The 21,214-nt window shown below is 42.9% G+C and overlaps 3 protein-coding genes across 7 annotated transcripts in view; 1 reads left to right on the forward strand and 2 right to left on the reverse strand.

The window, feature by feature from the left end:
- ZFYVE26 (zinc finger FYVE-type containing 26) overlaps positions 1-3,379 on the reverse strand; it is a 47,538-nt gene extending 44,159 nt beyond the window's left edge. For all 4 annotated transcript variants that reach the window (XM_056493798.1, XM_056493796.1, XM_056493797.1 and 1 more), the window contains exons 1-3: positions 3,051-3,379; positions 1,532-1,610; positions 774-863 (exon numbers count right to left, since the gene is read on the reverse strand). In XM_056493798.1, coding sequence (XP_056349773.1) covers positions 774-863; positions 1,532-1,610; positions 3,051-3,241 — 360 coding nt within the window. In that variant the 5' untranslated portion in view covers positions 3,242-3,379. The remainder of the gene's footprint in view (positions 1-773; positions 864-1,531; positions 1,611-3,050) is intronic.
- A 250-nt stretch (positions 3,380-3,629) lies between these two features.
- LOC130254251 (galectin-related protein A-like) lies at positions 3,630-8,475 on the forward strand. Of its 2 annotated transcripts, XM_056493610.1 has the most exons (4): positions 3,630-4,320; positions 6,085-6,173; positions 6,931-7,105; positions 7,462-8,475. In XM_056493610.1, exons 1-4 carry the CDS (start codon positions 4,297-4,299, stop codon positions 7,603-7,605), a joined length of 432 nt encoding a protein of 143 aa, XP_056349585.1. In that variant the 5' UTR covers positions 3,630-4,296; the 3' UTR covers positions 7,606-8,475. The 2 variants fall into 2 exon arrangements, with proteins under 2 accessions (XP_056349585.1, XP_056349584.1); XM_056493609.1 differs by lacking the exon at positions 3,630-4,320 and having other exon boundaries at positions 4,785-6,173.
- Positions 8,476-8,606: 131 nt separating this feature from the next.
- Positions 8,607-20,837, reverse strand: PLEK2 (pleckstrin 2). Its single transcript, XM_056493607.1, has 9 exons — positions 20,264-20,837; positions 17,069-17,233; positions 16,009-16,190; positions 15,204-15,295; positions 14,703-14,890; positions 14,067-14,168; positions 12,064-12,147; positions 10,985-11,063; positions 8,607-9,839 (listed from the first exon to the last, which is right to left on the reverse strand). Exons 1-9 carry the CDS (start codon positions 20,309-20,311, stop codon positions 9,712-9,714), a joined length of 1,068 nt encoding a protein of 355 aa, XP_056349582.1. The 5' UTR covers positions 20,312-20,837; the 3' UTR covers positions 8,607-9,711.
- Positions 20,838-21,214: the final 377 nt, after the last annotated feature.

Below are 21,214 nucleotides of genomic sequence, written 5' to 3' on the forward strand. Positions count from 1 at the left end.
TAAAAACCAGAAAAATTAAAAAAGGGTATCTTTAAGGAGTTAGAATCTATAGGACTAGAAGCAACACCTTATGACATTTCACATACCACATCAGATCTGAATCTGTTGTAACTAACCTCAAATTAGGACAGTTCTACAGTTAGTAACTTACCTGATGTTTTGTCCTATACTTGCTTCTCATATAAATCCATTTACATATTTCCACATACTTCTCAAATAAATCAGCCTGCATCTTTTAATCAATAATGGAAAATGGATCCTGGACCTCAGAACACATCATACCAATCCCTAGGCAATGTCAGCAGTAAAATGCAGAGTATCCAAAAAACTTTCAGAAAGAAGGAAAATGGGTGCATAGGAGATGAAAATTAAAATCTCCGAAGAAAGAAAAAGAAAATACACATACTTTTTAAATGTGCTTAACTGATTATATTTTATTTTGGCTCGCAGCATGTTGTAGGTTTATGATAATTACAGGTGTCTGTGGATTGAAGACTGTGGCAAGCGGCTGCAGTCAGGACTGATGTGTGCTAGAAAAGGCATGTAGAAAAACCTGATCCTTGCCTGCCTGCAGCCTCCACTCTAGCCAGAGAAATCACTTGCAGGCACATTGGATTAACTTCACAAAGGAATCTGAATTACACTCTCTCTCAGCTGCCTAGAAGATTAATAACACATTAACATCTCAGGCAGTTAGCAGGAAGCATTAACTTCCATCTAATGAAGCTTGGCATACTGCAGAATAAGAAGAAATAGAGCATAAAGTAGCTCACCTTTAGGACTTCCTCAGAAACATCTTTCTGTAGTTCCTCCAAGAACAATAAAAATTCAGTTTCTCTCTGAAGAACAACTGGAACAATTTTCTGAAACCATATAAGAATGAAAAATACATTAGTCAATAAAACTTTTATTTCCATTAGCATACAAACATAATCATAGCTATTTCATTAACACTTTGAGGCAGACTGAAATATCTTTCTGAAGCACCTTAACCTCAATGAAAGGCTATTCCAGTCAGGTTCTGCTCTCACATCAGTTGATTTTATTTATCCAAACATTTGGAAACAGAGACCTCATCAAGAATCACAAAAACATCAACTTCTCAGAATGTAAAGAAAAAATGCAAGTCTAAGTAGTGCCAAGGACAAATGACTTTTAAAAAGAAGCATGCATATCCCTCACCATCTAAAGCTTACAAAGAATTGTCTGATAACTGAGCTATTTAATCTTTAATGTAAGAGAGGTGCTACACAAATGCAGAAGCTGATACACTCATGATTCTTATTTATATGAATGTGAAAAGCTAAAACGTTAACTTATAATATCTTCTTAAAAAATCCTAGTTTTTATCTTAGTTCTTTCTTGATAAATTTGTTAAATGCAAAAGCAGTGCATGCCTCCAGATACCTTGAGAACTTAAGTCCATGAAACATGGGAAAGCCTACATTTAAAAAAGCAACTAGGGAGATATTCTGCACTTGAAGTCAGAGGTATAAAGTACATTTGGAAGTCATCAAGACATTTTTTGTACCTGATTCCTGGCAAGCCATTTTTCCAGCACAAGAAGCCAAAGCCATGCAGTTCTCCATGGGCTAGAATTTTGTCCCCATCTACAAAAGCAAAAAGCATATACAGTGGAATATACAAGGCTGTCTGTATCTCCAAGATACAGAGGTCATTTTGATTTTGTATTTCTTTGAGTAAATAAGATAAAAACAAAGACAAGTAAGTAGCCAAAGGAAAAAAAAAATTCAAAGAAACCAGAATATTGGTGTTCTTGCACATCAATTCAGTGATTTCTGCTGTACAAATAACTGCTTTTAGATTGGCTAAATACTACTGGCATAGTTCCTCAAAACAAAGAGATCTAGTTCTGGTCCAAAGTTCAGTCTGTACAGCTCTCTTTGAGCACTTCAGCAGATTTCACTGAAATGTGACCACTTGCCAAACAAGTGCTATTTCCTGTTCTGCCTATATCTACCCAAAAAATGAAACCAAATTTTAGGTCACAGCAGCCCTAATGCAGCTCTATATCCAAATTAAATGTGAAGCAATGTACCAATTAAACAAAGAACCCTTCTAATTTCCATCAGCATTCCACGTGCTCGAGTACTTCAACATCCCAAAAGCCTACACAGTTATGAACATCTTCAGTACTGTCAAAGGGACTAGGAAAAGGAGAAAGCACAATATAGTTTCCTGTCCTTTAAAAATCTCAGCACTACTAAGTAAAGCCTTTAAATGTGATAATCCAGTTTTTAAAGACCAAGAGGTTGAAAATTCTTATGTCTCATGTGGCTGTTATCCATATTCATCTAACCGTGACCACACCTTCCTCCACACTCCTACAGCTGCTGTCGGTGTAAAATGTTTCCTAGAACCTTTACTGAAACAAAGTTACAGACACTTTAATGTGAAGAGGTATGATCATCTGGTTAGACAGCAGGAATACCAATGATCCCTGAAGTGCTAGAAAGTCACCATTCATATACGCCTGACTGAAAAAATACGAAGTAAGAGATAAAAAGTAACTGGCATTGAGTGAAACCGATGCCATTCCAAAATACAGTGTGAGAGAAACAAGAAATCAACAGCATAATTTGAACTATTTAAAACTGCAGCTTTAGAAATTAGGAGATTTTTAAGAATTGGAAACATGATAACATTTTAAACAGCTACACTGCTGATCTTGGTGTTGCGTTTCTAAATCAACTGAAGCTCAGAGTCAAAGAAATGGAATTTCAGGACACAGTCCTCTCCCTTCAGTAAAATCTAACAAAATCAGTTCTGAAATACTTCCGAATAGTTTTAAGCTTGTATCAATCACCAAGTCAGGTACGCAAATGAACACAACTCGTTATCCCGGTGGGATGGGCAGCCTGCCACGTGCTTGGTCGGTGATAAGGCATCAAAGTTCAGACAACAGCATCACAAGACACCTCAGCACTGGTGCGACTTCCCTCATTCCACCTGTCCCCCACAGCCAACACTAAGCTAACTGCTCCTCCCCATCTCACATTCAAGTCTACGGAACCAGAGCAGTACCTTACCTTACCCCCACGGGGCAAGCTACCAGAGCCTCAAGAATGGCCTCCACCTTCCCGGGGCCGTCCCCGTGCCACTGGCTCAGCTGGGGCACGCAGGCCTGGGCAAGCTCCCAGTGCCCACGCCGTACGCACTCACAGAAAAACCCGAAGAGACTCTCCAGAGAGTCCGCTTCTTCGTTCCCAAAAGAATACATCTTCCCAGGACGAGAGGATGATCCGGGACGGGGTGACACACGCGAAGGCGATGCCGCGCTCCCTGGCGGGGCAGGGCGCGGCCCCGGCGGCGCTGGGCTCCACAGCACCGCCCCGGCACCGCCGCCCCCCGCCGCCGCCATCTTGAGCGCCGCCTCAGCTGACCAAGGCGCCCGCCCATTGGCCGAGCCGGGGCGGAATGTAAATAAACCGCCATGTTTGTTTGGGGCGCCTGAAGCCGCCGCGGGGGCCCGGGCAGAGCAAGCCCCGCCCCGCTAACCGCGCCCGCTCCCCGCCCCGCGGGACAGCCCCGCCCCTTGCTCGTGCCTCGCGAGGCTCTGATTGGCTCCCGCCAGAAGCTCCGCCCCCTGTGCGGACCCGGGTTCCGTGAGGGAGCGGGGCCGGCTCAGACGGCGGGTTCGGTGCGGGCGGTTCGGGTGCTTGTATACGTGTAAATACACCTACATACACCTGTAGAAGTGCACGTGCAGGATTACATACGTGTGTGTATCCCCTTTATAGCTGCATAACCCTGTACATATACTTCACTCTGCTACATATATACACACATACATATATATATACATACACACACCCCTATACATATTACAAATAATATACATATCTACAGTGTATACAGCATATATAGGTGTATGTGTAGGGTGTACAGACCTACATGTAGGTGTATATATAAGGCTGTAAGTTGGATATATGTACACATATGTAGTTATGCATTTGAGAGAGGAGAGAGTTGGTATCAATAAATAAATGAGGTGGAGTTTGTTGTATTACACATATAAGTATGCATATGTAGTACAGAGCATCTCCCTGCCCTCGCCCCGCGTTATTTGCGAGGCTCCCCCAGAAGAACAAGGCGCAGAGGGCCGTGACTCAGTTGCTGGGCTGGGTGGCGTCCAGCGAGTGTTTGGCGCAGATAAGACCCCCCTCAACATCCTCCCTTTATTCCGCTCTTTTTGTTTGCTTTTGTCCTGACACACAAAACAAAAACTCCTCCGGGGACTGCAGCGGCGAGGCAGGCGTGAGAGGGAGAGCGGTGATGACAGAGGAGAGGTGTGCCAAAGTAAGTGACCGAGCCAGTCCCCAGGGCTCCTGGATGGAAAATACGGGATGGGAGCTGTGCCCATGTGCATATGCTGGGACCCTCCAATGAACTCTGCAAGAAGCTTGCAGGAGTTCCTGCCTTTGATTCCTACAGCTCCCTGGGTATTTCTTACCTGTCCGGTTAACTAGGTGCTCACAGATAAATGGTGTGTGAGCAGTCACGCCTCCGAATTTTCTCCAGCCACGCTGGATGAGCTGTACCTGTTAAGACCATGTGGTCGCCATTTGCTCTATTGAGTTCAGATACCCTGTGCCTTTAGTGACGGTACATACTATGATGCACCTCTGCACAATTTCTCAATGTGCACTTTCAGTTTGGGGTAGTATTTTGTGTCTTGTCTCTAGGCAAAGAAGAAGCTTTAGTGGGATGTGAGACCCTCATGAGCATGAATTTCATTTATCCTGAAATCTTTAATGCTTATTACCCGCTTTCTAATTGCTTAATCCAGTTTAAAGTATCTCCCTACAATCAGATTGTTGATTTGAAGACATATCAAGTGCTTGATGCATTTCTTTTGTTACAAAGTTCAATATGTACTTGCTGGAGTCACCTGCACACTCCTGCAAGAGTAAATTTACAGCATTAACAATTAGTACTAGTCATTTTTGCTGGTAAATTTCAAAATCATTCTTCCAACATTGACCTTGTTAGGAATTAGAGGTTTTTTAATATATCTGTAAAGCTTTAAAAGTAGCTGGATGTGAATATCAGAGTGGGAAAATAAATTGCATAAGGTCATCTTAGCAGAAGATACAACTAATATAATAAAATTAGAAAATGAGGTACAGGCAAAACATTTTTTATCTTGAATTTGTGTACATATATTGTGCAGGTCTTGTAGCAAAACTGTCTGAATTTTTACCTTGGAACACTGGAACGATAAAGCTCTTTTTATCTCAAACAGGGTCTGTTGTGCATTGCCCTGGAAAATTATCAGTGTTATGCAAGTTGCCAGTAACATTTAGTGTTTTATAGCAGCTTCTTTCTAAGTGAATCTGCATGGGGAGTGATTACATTCTGCAGCATGGTATTTTGACATTTACATCTTAAAGCCATTTCTGAAAATGAAGCGTGGAAACATCCCTATCAATTGTTTACAAGGTCTCTCTAATATTTCTATGTCAGCTATAGCCTGTATTAGTTCCTCCACTGACCATCAAAGCTGTTAGAGAACTGCTTAGAAAAAGCAAATGTAGCTCAGATCTTTGGATGCAGCTTGCAACTATGGTCCCTGTGAACAGGACAAAAGTAGGTCCAACAAGAAGCCATTTTTTGCTTCTGAAAACTTGTGGCTTTTCAAAGTCACTGTCACAAAAGGGCTGGGATTGCCAGTGAGGATGTGGTCAATATGCAGTGGCAGGGCAGCATCTGCACTGCTTTTGCAGTGGAGGACAGAGGCTGCCTGGCCTGGTGTAAGGCCTGATGCTGCCAAGCTAGCCCACCAAAATCTGGTAGCAGATCTGAGGTGGCTGGACAGAGTAGGTTCAAGCAGAGTCTGTGCCACACATCATTTTGCCACAAAACTTCTCATCTGCTGGTACAGATCTGTTACCAGATTTATTGTGTAATTAGAGTGCCATAAGTACTTTGAGCTGGAAATACTTTTAAGTTCTTTTGTACATATAAAAATAAACCCAAGTTATATCAGGTGATCAAAGCAGCTGTTAAAGCTGTTTTACCCACAGCATGACCCACTGCAGCCATTTTCACTGTTTCCTGCAGGTGGAGCAATATGTTGGTGAAATTAAAGGTGGCCTGAGACCAACCATGAAACTCACAATCATAGGCATGGTACACTCCAAACCCAAGAGGTAGGTGAAAGGACTGCTGGGGGCTTCGCCCTGTTTTACATACTCCTACCTGTCTTCTAAATTCAGACACTTTTGTGGAGGTATGTGCTCTTTGAAGGAAGAAAGCCAAACAGATTAGCAGTTTATGGCATTATTTAATTTTCCTGCACTCAGATTAAAAGGCCAGGGAGGAGTTCACTGTTTGGCCTTTCTGACTGCCCTGACAAGATTGTCTACTCCTTGCCCAGTGAACTGGAGTGAACACACAAGTGGCATTTCTCCTCCAGGAAGAGGTGCCGTTCTCATCTGATTCAATTCCTGAATTTTGGTTGTCTATGGGGGGGTTGGAATCAACACCATTTAAAAACCAGTTTTGGCACAGGAGGTAGAGGTTCATTGCTTTCTTTTATCTGGATAACAGCAGCTATGATCACTACATTTTTTTGCACCTACAGCTATCAACTCCACTGCTTCTACTGATGAAGAGTATGCTATAACCTCTTTTAGGACACAAATGAGTACATGTTGAGGGGTTTGATTTCAGTCAATACAGAGGGAAAGCAATATCAGAAATCACAAGTATTCTACTGGACACAGGGGCAGGAAACAAAGACCAGCTGGGTCTTTTCCCTTCTCCAGCTTCTAAGCCTGTAGAAGTCCTCTGTTTCAGTCTGACATGAAACCAACAGATGTCTCTAGTATCTATAAGCACCTGCCATGTTCACCATGTCCTTTGACATTTCTGAAAGTTCCGGTCATTTAACATATTTTTTTTCAGCTTTTCAGTGACTCTGCTCTGTGATCCGGTGGATGCCAACAAAGACGTTGGGCTGTTATTTACAGTTAACTTCAGTGAGAAATCCATCACCCGAAATGCACGAATTGCTGGGAAATGGGGAAGAGAAGAGAAGACTATTCCCTACTTTCCATTCACAGCAGGCGACACGTTCAAGGTGATTTTTCAGGCACTAGGAATAGGGTAGAGAAAAGGAGGGCAGAAAAGCTGAAGGCTATGTTTATGACCACAAACAGCCAGCCACTATTACTGCCAGGTTAACTAGACTAGTATGGGACAGACAGCAACAGTTCAAGCCCAGATGGGAAAGATGCATCCCTTTCTCTAATCATGGTGAGAGTACCCACTGGAGCTTTGCAGTATCATCTCAGAAGAGGGTAGGTTATTTATTAGGGGCGTTTCAGAAGAGCTTTGTGCTTTGCTATCCCCATAATATTTAGTTGTAAGTCTATGCTGTTGAAATCAGCCCTGCTGCTGATCTCTAACATTCTTCCCTGTCCTTTTCCACTGCAGATGGAGCTCTTATGTGAACACCAGCAGATACGAGTGTTGCTTGACGGACGGCAGCTCTGTGACTTCACTCACCGCATTCAGCCTCTGAACCTGGTGAAGGCTTTGCGGATCTCCGGGGACATCAAGCTTACCAAAGTGGCTTGAAAAAAAGGAGACCACAACATCACCAGAGGACAGAGGAAAATGTGCTCTTGTCTCAGACATGTTTTGTCTTTTTCCCCAGCTGATTCTGGAGAATGGGAACCGTATCTTTTTAATTCACTGATGTGTTTGAGATACACACTTTTTTCCCCCATATACACTCAGCAATTGCAGAGCTATGGCTGGTCTGGATAAATCTCAAAGCCTTTGCTGAGATACACTTCTGGCTTCCCAAACTGCAAGATTTATGCTGCTATGCAGTATGTCACATCTTTATGGCTTCTTACCCCTCAGGTATGCCAGGTGGCAGAGCTCACTCCTCTGTGGTGGGCGGCTGTTGTAAGCCTTGTGACTAGAAGTGGGCATTATGAAGGTGGTGGGTCTGAGAAAAGAGAAGCAGGAAATTTTCTTTTAAATGAATAAGGGGTTCTGATGGGCCCCAGCAAGGCCCATGTTATCAGGAGGGAATTGCTTTTTCTGGAAGCTCTGCTCATTCAGCACAAAACCATCTGAGTTCCCCAGCAGAGAGCAATAAATGCCTTATTTGACTTACCCTGTCTCTTCCAGGCAGCTTTTCCAGAAGTGAAAGGTTTTGACAGCTGTGGATTTCACAGTCTTCTCTGGACCAGCCCTAGGAAATGGTATCTGTAGCTGAAACTGCACTGCCCATTCTTGTTCTTGTTCTTGTTCTAAAACTGCAGCTTTGCTGGCAAACTTTTTTATGAGCTCTCTTAAATATTTGAACGCATGTAAGTATTGTGCTGTTATTTCATTGCTGTAGCTTTTTAGGAAAATCCTAAATACATAGCTATTTAAATAAATAAATAAAAAAGCATGTATCATATTCTGCCTTTGGTGATGAAGGGACTTATTTTCAGTGCTCAACTCAGAGAACAAAACATTTGTACAGAAATGAGACTGTAGATAGAGGGTTATCAAATTCCCCTATGACTTCAGGGAAGATATCAAGCATGCTTCTTTTTGAAGGCTCTGCAGAATCTGGCTGTCCTCAGATAAAACAAGGAATTTTATGAAAAGAGTGTATCAGCAGGCTGATCAGGTGTTTGAATAATATCCTACATTCCATTTTACCCTCTGGTGTCTCAGTTTATTTATAAATCTAAAATCACAGTGTATGAAACCATAATTTTTCATATACTCAAACTGCCCTTTGAGAAAAATAACATCTCTAAAAAGCATGGGATATTAAAATGCACTGGTTTGGGATTTTTTTTTATATTTAATGATGTCAAAGACAAGCTTAGTAGGCAAATAATGGAAAAAATAATGACTTAAGATAGAAACAGCAATAGGGAGGACTGCTACTATAGTTCTCTGTCCAAACAGTGCAGAACATAAATGGACTTACAGTAATAATCAGAAGAAAAAGTCTTGGTTTTATGGCTGAGGGATTTCTTTCAATATATTCAGCACCAGAAATTACCTGGAAGTTCCACTGGTCTGATTTAATACTCAGGATCCTGTTCTGATGTGGGACATTACCAGCATAAGAGTAACCTATATGGTGGAGAGCAAGACCCTTTGTTCTTTTCCAGTCTAACGGAGAACTAAATAGTAGAGCAGATGGATGGACAGACAGACCCCTTGCATGTTTTGCAATGCATATTACCCTGGCAGCTGGGTTGTGGCTTAGAGCAAGATTTGTGTGGTATACCAAGAAAGGCAGCCTCAGACACCAGCACCTTTCATGACTTAGATGTTTCAGTCTTTACTAAGTTTATGAGCCCCTTTATAAAGGGGAAAGGAGCAAAACAATTCTGCTTTAAGATAAAGCACAACCTGGATGTGTCAGACACAGACTGAATACTTGGTCCTTATCTTCCATCTTGGAGTATCTCGTCGTTTCTTTGTAAAGCCCCATTTGTCTGGATCCACCTGGTTTGGTCTTGGTTAGATAGTAAATTCAAGGTGGGGGAATTATTCTGGATCTACATGATTTGGTCTGCATGGTCCACTAAGAACTGGTAGGTGTTATGGTAATTCAGATAATGAAAATAGACTATCAAGGGAAAAACAAAACTCACAGATAATGAAAGCAGGAACTGGGTCATAAATGTGGTTTGTCATTTGGCATGGAGTCCACATTACTCATGTCAGTGGTTTGATTGCCTCAATCCACTGCACTCGCTCTGCCTTGGAGCTGGCCTGGATGTAATAATGAATGTCATTCTTGGTGATGATTTTGAAAAGGTTGCCTTGCACATTGCCCTTCACTCCTGCAGAGAAAAAAAAAATCCGACAGATCAGGAGGGTGCACAGAGAACATCTTTCTGGAAGATATGAAGCTTTGTAGGGAAGAATTTGAATTTTGTGAATTAGGGAATTAAATCTTTCCTTTTTATTACAGATAAGACATCTTAAGCTTTTGTGTCTTTGATTTCCCTCTTGAAACCCCCTGGGAATGTTCAAGGCCAAGCTGGATAGGGCTTTGAGCAAATAGTTTAAGTTGAAGTTGACCCTGTCTGTGGCAGGGAGGTTGAAACTAGGTGATCTTTGGGGTCCCTTCCAACCCAAACCATTTGTTGATTCTGTAATTCCAAGTAAATATAGACATTCCTGCCATAGACTGTTTGAACTATGGTGCACTCTACAACATATCTAAAATAGTCTCTGTTTAGGTAGAAACTATTACTTGAGTTATACACTGGAATGATGAACCCCTACCAGTTTGCATGCTAGATTAGATTTTCTCCTGCCCATAGCTGGGTTTCTCTTAGCAAGGAGCTCTACTGCCCCCAGACCAAAGCTTTTTCAGACCTTCCCTTTAGAAAGATGTTCTGTGTTTGATATCTACACATTGTGCTTACTGTCATAAAATAAATTGTTTTAATAGCAGAAACACTTATCTGTGAGGTTGAGGTTCTAGACAAATGCCTGAGCTAAGTCTGTGCTTCAGCAGAACTGGTTTTTTATTGCTGTATTTATGTGTCTCCCACATTTGGGTTCTAGGAGGTCAGAAAGGAAAAGGTAATTGCATAAGTTGAAAGGACACAGAAATGGATGGCACCAGAGGATGGCTCAACACTTTGAGTTAAATAATACCCAAAAAAGAATGTATTTTCTATATGTCTGTTAACTCTAGGGTATTAATCAGTCTTAGGACTGTGTCAGAGGTCATACGACTAAGAAAAGTATATATGAAGAGAACACCTAAGATATGTGGAAGTAATGCTAACAAAAGTCCTCTTTGGTGTGGACAACGCAGCAGAACAGGGATTTTTGCCTCTTCCCTTGCTTGCAAAGGGAGTGGAAAGTCTGCCCACTTGTGCATACAAGCAACTATATATACAAACCCACCCCCAAAGTCTGTATTTCTACAGCATAAATATAAATGTATGAAAGTTTAGAGGCTTGTGCCCACCTGCTGGGACTCCGTTGTCCTCCAGAGCTGAGACAAGACACCCACGAAGAGAGAATCCACCTACTGGTTTGTTATCTTCCTGCAAAGAAAAAGGAAACAAGGCATAGCTCAAAAATATAATTTCCCAGAGCACATACATTACTTCTATGAAGCTGGGGACAATGCCGGTTTTTCCAGGCATGAAACATCTATGTCACAAGAGAAATCAATTAGAACATGTAATTAAATTCATTACTATATTTTTTCTATCCAAGATGTTTCTCTGATGCAGCTGGACATGGTGTAGATCAGTACAAGGGTAGGCAATCACACTTCAAATGTATGTATGGTTTTACCAATAGCAACAAACTGAATTGTATATATTTCTGTAAGTATTCAGCTTGCTGCTTTTCACTGAGACTATATGGGAAAAATCTGGCTCTTTTCCCTAGCTGGCTGGCACTCTTGTTTCTTGCTTTCAGGTTCTGCAGTTTCAGCTTACAGCCTTACAAGGATAAGTTGCAGTGAAAAAAAACCCATGAAGGAACAGGAAACAAAAAATGAACTGGCTCCATAAGCTCTTTTCACTGGTATATTGTTTCTACTCTCTTTAAAAGTCACATAAAGCATTTCTATACATGTTCTTAATGAACATTAATTCTACTTTTCATAAGAAGGTTTAAAACTGAGTAGTAGAAATTCCTATAAATACCTTGGCATTGAGAAGAGCTATTCAATGCTGGAATAAGGATGTAAAAAATCCCAGTACCAGTATGATGCCACCAGTATGGTGGGATTTCAACCCAGAAAGATCACAGCCTAGGAAGAAACCCTGCAGGACCACAGTCCCAGACTGTGAGGGTACAGCAAAAGACCAATCCCAAGGAGACTGCTCAGCTAAGGGAAAGGAATCTCACTGGGAAAAACCACAGAACAGCCTACAAGAACAACCTCCTAGGGTAAGGACAGAGAGGTCTAATTCCTGGAAATGGATAGAGGAGCCCAGAGTGATGGAAACATTTACAGCGTAATTGTATCTTCATTGTAATGTTTATGTCTCTAAAAGGATTTCTGGGGATGTTAACTTGCCACTCACTTACCTTGGTGGGATCATAGTAGTGCAAAAAAGCAGGATCAGCTCTCAAAACAAATTTTCTCACCTTCCAGTTTTTCCTCTTGTGCCCCTGCAAAATGGAAGAATTAAAATTACTGCCTCCTGAAATGACCATTTTCCTACAGGCTGTAGGGGAGACATAAATAGATACCAAAAAAAAAGAGGATTTGGACCCAACAGAGAAAAATATTTCTAAAAACATCTTGGTAATTCCCATGACCTTCTGTTTATCTTTCTTCTTTATATGTTGACAATTCCTTTCTCTCTTCCTTCCCTGTGCTGAGAACTAAGAAAGCAGAGTGACAGGAACAAATGTTATATCCCTCATTCCCGCTTTTAATTTCAGATTAAATATGGGTTTCAGATTAAAACCCCATGCTCCAAAGGGGTTATATCAGGTCCTTTTGCAGTTCTTTCCTCTTTCACCACAGCCCTCTTAATGCTGGCCATGGGTTTGCACAGAATCACAAACAGGACAGGACTGCTGTGGAACACACCTCGAGCTGCTTTATTTCCCAGCATCAGTCTCATCACAAGGTTGGGACAGTGGGAAGATGACAGCAGCTCACATCCTCAGCAGCAGCCACAGAACTCTGTTACAACACACTTTGGAACTTTTTTGACCAAGCACAAAAAAGCAAAAGCATATTGACAGTAGTTCTATCCAACCACTATGAGTACACATACCTTTGGTTAAACAATGCTTGCTTATTTTGAATACAATACCTGCTTGCAAGCCTTAAAATAGAATGCACAGAGCTCCATTATTAAGCTTAGACCTTCCTAATATCTTGCTAGATATACTTTCCTGCAGCTCTGGGAGTAATTCTAGCCAAGTACTAATACACAGAGCATTGTTGTATTTGTCCTTGCTTTCTACATCTCATATAACTTTTTTGCTGGCAAATCATATGACTACTGCTTAGCTCTTTATGCAGTTCTGCTGTTTCTGAGGCCTGCTTTTTAGCAGCTTTCCCAAACCCTCTGATTTTAAGGATTCCCACACCCTCTTACTGCTGCCAGGCTTGTGCCAGGCCCTATGAGCATCCCCTCTCCTGGAGGTTTGGTGCTGGGGCTCAGGGCCAGCCCAGGGCTGGGGCTGCTGGGGGCTGTCCCTGGCTGTTGCTGACCATGGGCAGAAGCTTCTGGGGAGCTCTCATGTCCTGTGGTGATGAGAGGCTGCCCTGCCAGCCCATGGGGACCCCACAGCACCCTGCCAACCCTCATGGCACCCTGGCAGCTGGAGGAGGGAGGGTTGGGAAGCATCTGGTGATCCAGTTTGCCCAACACTAAAATCTGGGCTCTGGGTGCAAGGCTTCAGAGTAAGAGTATGGCCACACAGTGCAGGTAGGGTTCCATTTGCAGGTAGCTGTGTTATGCTTTGAAAGATTGATTGACTCTCATCTTGTTCATAGCAAGCATTGGAAACTATGTCTTGCAGATCAAGGGTCAGATCTTGGAAACAGTCATTGTCAACTTGTGCCCCAAAAAAATATGTTTTACCACCACCAAAACACCCATGTGTACTTGAGTGACTGACCACAGGTAAATGTCCACTTCATACAAAGGTCAAACTACTCAGCTTTGAAATTTGTCTGTGGACAGCAAAACATCAATCACTGTTCACACTACCTGGGTGGGATAGGTGAAACCAAATTTTTGGAAGTGAATGTAACACCTCTAGTAGGATTTGGAGTTTGTGGTACTTCTGCTTTTGGTGCTGTTTTGTACCCTTCAGTTTATGCTCATTATGTACAGAATATCCAGCTAATCCTGCCTGAGCAAGTTCCATAGTTCACTTCTTTATAACTGGATACTCTTAACTGCAAGACCTCAAGTACTGACAGGCAAGTTAGTTCTGCTGGGCACATCTGTCCAGCCATCTTTGTGTAAGTCACATTTACTCTCATTTACTCACATTTGCTCTTAGGAACCCTAAGAGCTGTATGTTTTCTTGTTTCCCAGGGCAGGTTCCAAGACTGTGCTTACCTGTTTCACTAAGAATCCTTGCTTCACAATTGTGCCACTTAATTCAGAAATGTTAAAATGCACCTCTTCCTTGGAACTGGTATTTTTCTTACTGCTCTCAGCCTGCAAATAGGGAAAAGACAGTTCCACTTTTCTTTTTAATCTAAAAAGACTTTTAAGCAAAAAATTTTACTTTCAATTTTCTTTTCCTGAGCTGTTTTTAGCTTATATTTCCTGAGTAAATTCTACTCCATAGAGTAAATTCTACTCCATACTCTGACGCTCAGCCTTGTATGACCAAGATTCACAGTCAACAAATTAGAGCTGTAAATCTGTACATGCTGGGTGTACGTGCTGTGGCCTTGAGCTGTAGCACAACAACAACACTGCCTCCAAAACATGCAGACACAGCACTGCACTCCAGGGACACACCTCTTTTAATGCCTAATTATGTAATTTGTAGATCCCTCCATATCCATGTAGCTATTTGGCTCCAGCAAAAGCACCAGTTTTAGGGTTACTAAAGGACCAGAGCTGCTCCTTCTGCATTTACTTTCTCAGCCTGCACATTTGCCTGTGGCTCATGCTGTGCACCTCTACCCCAAATGAAGTGAGGAGGGCCAGAGACGTGCCTCTGTTGGCAGCTGCACCACTTACAAACATGTACAGGGCGGTGGAGTCGTCCAGGAACTTCTCCGAGGGGTCGCTGGAGCGCGTGGCCTCGGTGCTGCGCACCCCCACGGGCCTGATGAAGTTCTCATCCATCAGCATGGACGCCAAGGTGACGGCCTCGAAGCGTGACACGGCAAAGCTGTTGGAGATGAGCCAGTCCACCAGGGCAGAACCTGCAGGAAGAAAGGCAGCTCTCATACCAAGGCAGTGTGCTCTTCTGAGGAAAGGCAGATGGTCTCCTGCCACACAGGTTTTCACTTGCTGAAGCATTTTGGCACCATCCCAAAGACTGTCAGAGAAGCGCAAAGTTGATCAAAAGTGTGGGATTCTAAGTGTGCTTTCATATATCCAAAGAGCAAGAGAGAAAGGTGGTGAAGAGCTTGGCTGCACTGCCAGGTTCCACTCTGAAGGCAGCAGAGTAGCTCCCTTGTCCCTGCAATGTGACATATCAGATGGGAGGTGGCTCTTTGCCTGCAGTAGGTGTACCTGTGAAGGTCTCTTTATATCTGTTTCCTTGATCCAAGTTGCGGGTCAGCTTAATTCCAGTACTGCTGTCATACATTCTCTCCACTATGTTGCTGCAAATGAGAGCACAGCACAGCATCAGCAGATGAGAGAGGCAGGCAGAAATCTGTCAGTGCCTGGGATGTCCTCATGATTACCCACATGATGATGGGAAGTATTCCCAGGTACTCCCCCAGGAGTACTGTCCGAAGTACATTCCAGGGAAACTTTATTCTTCCAATAGCAGCACTAAACAAGATGCCTCACAAAGTATCTTTCAATTTAAAGCACTGCAAACTGATCTATAGTCAGCCCAATTTACCTGTTCAACACAAATCAAATTAATGTAATTTTCTTGTTTCTTAACTGGTCTCTATTTCCTCTTATTTAAGATGATGCACCCTAAAAATCCTAGTCTAGATTCCAAATATCATCTTTGAAAGCAGCAACAGGGCACAAAGTTACCACCCAGTGTTCCCTGATGTTACATCTTTTGAGGTAACGCATCTCCCCAGTGAGAACATTTGCAGCTGACTAGGAAGGTATTCGAGGCAGCAGTGAGGTGCCAGTGCAGAACCCACATACTCCCAAAAGATGATGGTCATGAAAAAGTGCATTCTCTGGCTAAAGTATGTGCAAACCTAGGACAGGGCAGCCAGTTTAGAGGTTCCTGGCCACACAGGAGCAGATCTGTGCAGGAAAGAGCTTCCCTTGACCCTCCCCACCCATCAACTCAGGTGATTTGTAAACTACAGCAACAACAGAAGGAGAAATCATATACACTTACTGGAGGCTGATATTTTCTAGCAGTTTGAAAGAGTTCTTCATTTTGTGAAGTTCTTGTACCTGTACTGGATGACCAGCATGAATAGCTCCAGTGATGTCCAAAGCCCAGGAGTCACGTTCCTCCCTGGAGCAACATTCAAGGAAATAGTCTGTATTGGTTTTTGTCTTTAGTTTGATGAGTAGCTGTGGAGAAAGAAAGACAAAGCAATAACATCGTTTAGCTATTTCTTTCCTCTTTCATTTTGCTTTTTTTAGCACTAGTTGAGTGATAAATAAAATGACACAAATAAATCTGACAGTGCATCCCACCCAAGCAGTTCAGAGTGATTCTTGTTCAGAAGGATGGTGGGCACAAATCTGGGTTGTTTTTGGTGGTTTGTATGTTTGTTGGTTTTGGGTTTTTTGGCTCTTCTATCCCACTCAGATCCCTGGGTTTTCACTTATAAATATGGTTTACATGCATGGAGCTCCTGATACTTAGAAGAGAGCAGACCAGAGCAGACCACAGATACCCCACACAGAGGAAATCTGCATTGCTGCTACCTGTGGGAGAGCAGAGAAACACAGAAGGCATGTTTTCTTCCAGAAAACTTTCTACAGCAACACTATCCCATTGTGAAGGGGAAAAGAGTCTGATCTGGCTGCCTGGGAGCACCCCACGGATAGCCAGGCTTTAAGACAGCTACCACAGATGATATTTCCTTTTCTCCCGTCCTCCTCAGATTTTATTAGGCTGTTTGTGTCCTCTGTCCACACACTGTTGGGCTAATGCATTTACATTTTTCTCTTCACTGTGTGTACAGTAGTAGTGGTTGGTTTTGTTTTTTTTTTTGTTAGTAGCTGACTGCATTTGGGCACAGAGAAGAGCAAAGACACAATCAGGGAATTCAGTGCTTGTCCTGGTTACATAGCTAGTGGCAGCTTGCTTTTGGCTGGACCTGATTCTGGAAGCACCCCAGTGGAATGGTGGCAGTAAGCAAAGAAGCCAGGAGGAGAGGAAAAGATAGGAAGAAGTTATAAAATGAGTGACATAGAGAAGAGATATATTTTTCCAGTCATACCGGTCTGTTCTCATATTCCAGGCATGGACAAGTAATAGTGCAGCCATCCAAAAGGATCCTTCCCTTTGGAGAAGGCTCCTTCTTGCCTCCTTCAATTTTGTAATACAGCAGCTTATCCTGAAGCAGAACGAACCATCTCACTTTCCAGTTACGAACAACATGCCCCTGGAGGGGAGGAAATCCACAGAGCTGATTTTAACACAAGCACTGAGAAATGACCATATTTTCTTCTTGGCTTCTTGTACAAAAAGAAGCACAAGAAGTCATTGTGAGTGCTGTTCTCCCTGTAATGCTGGCCATGGGTTTGCACAGAATCACAAACAGGACAGGACTGCTGTGGAACACACCTCAAGCTGCTTTATTTCCCAGAATCAGTCTCATTACAAGGTTGAGACAGTGGGAAGATGACAGCAGCTCACATCCTCAGCAGCAGCCACAGAACTCTGTTCTGTGTGTTACAAGACACTTTGAAAGTTTTTTGACCAAGCACAAAAAGCAAAAGCATATTGACAGTAGTTCTATCCAACCACTATGAGTACACATACCTTTGGTTAAACAATGCTTGCTTATTTTGAATACAATACTTGCTTGTAAGCCTTACAATAGAATGCACAGAGCTCCATTATTAAGCTTAGACCTTCCTAATATCTTGCTAGATATACTTTCCTGCAGCTCAGGGAGTAATTCTAGCCAAGTGCTAATACACAGAGCATTGTTGTATTTGTCCTTGCTTTCTACATCTCATATAACATTTTTGCTGACAAATCACATGACTACTGCTTAGTTCTAAATGCAGTTCTGCTGTTTCTGAGGCCTGCTTTTTAGCAGCTTTCCCAAACCCTCTGATTTTAAGGATTCCCATATCCTGAAATACACATTTTAAGTAACAAAATAGCACAATTCCACCACTATAAAATCATAGAGGAATAGAAAAGTGCTGTGTTCTTTCTTCAGCCAGGAGAACTTCTTTGCTGGCAATAATTGTTTCTTGTAAAAGTTCACATGAATTATCCCAAAGAGCTGATGTAGGTGCACACCTGTCTGCTGACAGCACAGGCAGCAACAGGGCTAAATCTAAAATGTGTGAGGGTTCTTGGCAACCAGCTCCTCCTCTCTGGTGACTCTGGGTGGTGCCTTTTTCATTTTGATGTGGCTCTAGGTGCCAAGTGGTTTTGCAAGCGCTTTACTGGGTGAATTGCCTTTTCCTTACATCTCCCACTTACTGCTAATGAGAAGTTAATTTTAAACCCATCTGCCTCCAATCTCCTGGGCTATTCCCTGTACTCCTGTTTCCTGTAAAGGAAATATACTTTTTTAATGACAAAAGACTGAATAAAGACTGCTGTTGAATGCTTCATGGATTATATAACACAGACAAATCCTCCTATTTTTCCTCTGTAAACAGCCCCCAGCTCTCTTTAGTCTGGTTAAAGGACAGCAAAGCCAGTGAGGGCTGGCACTGGCAAGCTCAGTCCTGTCTGATGGTGTCTGGTCCAGCTTTGCTGCACAAGAAGCTGACATGTGTTTCTACAGGGGATGGAGCGTTACAGCCAGCAGGCAAAGCAGGGGTAAAGGAAACTCTGACACCTGGGATTGGGTGGGCATGGCTAGAAGAAAGAAACATGTAAGGTCCAGTTGTGGCATGAATCAAAGCTCATTAGTTCTCTGTAAATAAAGGGGAAACCCAGCAATCGCCAAATAAAGGTGGAGCAACAAGTCTCTAAAATCCAGGGCACTACAGATCCTATGTCTTCTAGTCCATACTAAATACAATTTACCTATCTTGGGTTTGTTCTCTCCTTCCCTTTACATTCCTGTTTTGTTTTTTTTTCCACCTCTTGTAAAGTTACTTGGCCATTTTTCCTGTATGTTCTTTGCTATGGCTCTATTCTTTCCTTCTGGAAAATGTTCTCTTTTATCAGGAGGTTGTCTTACCTTTTTTTTATTTATCTTTACCTGAATTCCACACATTCATTTTATATTTATAATGCATTACTGTACACAATTCTGCCATTTATAATGCATTTAGATAATCTCCTTGCTTCTGTTCACTTCTTATGAAAGCAGTTTTCCTTACCTGATCCCATCCCTTTCTCCCTTTTTCTCTGTGGATCCCTGGTTCCCTTGTCCCTCAGTTTCCTTAGCTCCCTTCCTGTCAAGCTGTGTATTTGGGTGGTGTTGTACAGACTGTGGCAGTCACAGCTCTGTGTGCTGCCAATAACCTGTTCCTCTCACACACTTGGTGCCTTGGCTTCCCATTTGAAGTCAGTAGTCACTTAAGAGCCAAAAAGTACAGCTGTAGCCTAGAGAGGAGACGGAGCTGGAATTGCTCTGCCCTTGCTGCAGAAGGCAGGATGGACAATAGCCCCTTTTCCACACAGAACTTCATATGGCCAGGAGCCCAGCCAGGAAAACTCCTGACCAGGATTACCTTCATGTTAGCACCAGAAACACTGCCACGTACTGTAGAAAAGCATTTCCCTAGGCGTGGCAAACCTTTGAACAAGTCTCAATCACATTTTTTCTATGCAATCAAGGACCATATTAATCATTGAGACAGGGTACTAAATGCAGTCTATACCCCTTGCTAAATTGCCTCCTTGTGTTCCAGCAATGATTGACATAGTCCTACAGGGAGAAGTATTGGGAAAGTTGAAATCGTTCAGCTCTTTTCACCACATTTTGGCTAAATTTTTTTAACAGCAGTGCCTGAGAAGTATGGGAAAATGAAGTAATTTCAAACGCATTTTTGAGTTTACATTGCTCTGATCCCCTTCAAAAAGTATCGTCTGCTCTCCATTCTCTCACATGCAGTGGGAAACCCTGCACAGCCATGTCACTGAAGCAGGCACAAGCGATCTTAACCGCCTGCCAGAACTTCTCCTGTCCCTCCATCCTCTCGTGGTCCCCCCCGCTGCTGCCGGGGTGTACGAGGTGCAGACATCCCGGCTTTCCAACAGCTGAGCAATGCTGCCGGCTAATTCCCCTTCCCCTACAGAAATGCCAGCGCAGGCAGTGCGGGCGGGTAGCGAGCGCTCAGGTCACGCAGCTGCCCGGGAGGATCAGCGCCCATCGGAGGAGCTCCTCGGCAGGAGCAGCACCCCGCCCCAGCGGGCTCCCCTGCCGCCAGCCCTGCTCGCCCCAGCCCCGCTCCATGCCGAGCAGAGCCGCACGGACGGGAACCGCAGCACTCACCCGTTTGACGAGGAAGCCCTCCTTCAGCACTCCAGCTTCTTCCTCCATCGCGGTCAGCAGGTAACAGAGCAGAGCTCCCGCAGAGAATTGCCTGAGCCCTGGCAGCCTGTCCCTCTGCACATGATTTGTTTAAGAAAGCTCATTTTTCTTGCTCCACTCCTCCAATGTGACGCAGTCTCCCTACCCTGTTTTTTTTTTTTTTTTTCCACCCTCCCTACCTGTGAGACATTAGTTAAACAGAGCTGGCTCTGATATATTACCTGCCCTCGGGGAAGTAAAACAAAGGGATGTCTAAAAAGGATCCTGAAAGAATTTCACAGAATTTAGCAGAGCAAAAAACCACCACCGAGCGAGCTGGCCAATATAAGCAGCTAGAAAATGACAAACCAGGTGTTGCATGGGAGGAGGAAGCAGAATTTTAAAACCACATTCCTCAGAATTTCAGACTAAACAACTACCACTTAAAATTTCTCACCTAACAAACTCACCTCTCAGGAGTTCTACAGATCAGCACAACTTTTAAGTGTAACATAGGATTACAAGGAGACTTTTACAAATCTTACAGTAACTTCTTTTGCTAAAAATTTATTTTCCCGAAGAAGCTCCAAAGCACCTAAAAGTCCACTCAATTTTCAGTGAGCCCTTGGTATATAAACCAAGATTCTCAACCTAATATCCTAAATCCACATAAGCAGGCTCTTAGTAAAGCAGCCTGATCCTTGAACACTGCAGTGACCTCTTGTTCCTCCTGAATGCCTTGAAACAGAACCCCTTTTGTGTCTAAATACAATCTTAGATGTTTATTGTATTTTTGAACTTTAGCCGCCATGACAAATCTGTTTAATAGATTTGTCAAATCTTCTCCTGATGAAGTAAACCAGTATTAATGTTTCAGAGAGTGCTGTTGTTCAGAAATAGCCTTTGCTGTACTGCCAGCATTCCATGACTCTC

This window comes from Oenanthe melanoleuca, chromosome 5 (genome assembly GCF_029582105.1).
Source record: "Oenanthe melanoleuca isolate GR-GAL-2019-014 chromosome 5, OMel1.0, whole genome shotgun sequence".
NCBI classification, from domain to species: Eukaryota; Metazoa; Chordata; class Aves; order Passeriformes; family Muscicapidae; genus Oenanthe; species Oenanthe melanoleuca.

Bases quoted from the DNA above. Each gene is read 5' to 3' on its own strand.
- LOC130254251 (XM_056493609.1), top strand. From the start codon at position 6,049: ATGACCCACTGCAGCCATTTTCACTGTTTCCTGCAGGTGGAGCAATAT. The intron at 6,174-6,930 runs GTAGGTGAAAGG...ATTTTTTTTCAG, and splicing joins GTACACTCCAAACCCAAGAG to CTTTTCAGTGACTCTGCTCT. The intron at 7,106-7,461 runs GTGATTTTTCAG...TTTCCACTGCAG, and splicing joins CAGCAGGCGACACGTTCAAG to ATGGAGCTCTTATGTGAACA.
- PLEK2 (XM_056493607.1), bottom strand. From the start codon at position 20,311: ATGGAGGAAGAAGCTGGAGTGCTGAAGGAGGGCTTCCTCGTCAAACGG. The intron at 17,234-20,263 runs GTGAGTGCTGCG...CCTCCCCTCCAG, and splicing joins AGGGCTTCCTCGTCAAACGG to GGGCATGTTGTTCGTAACTG. The intron at 16,191-17,068 runs GTATGACTGGAA...CTTTCTCCACAG, and splicing joins TGGAATATGAGAACAGACCG to CTACTCATCAAACTAAAGAC.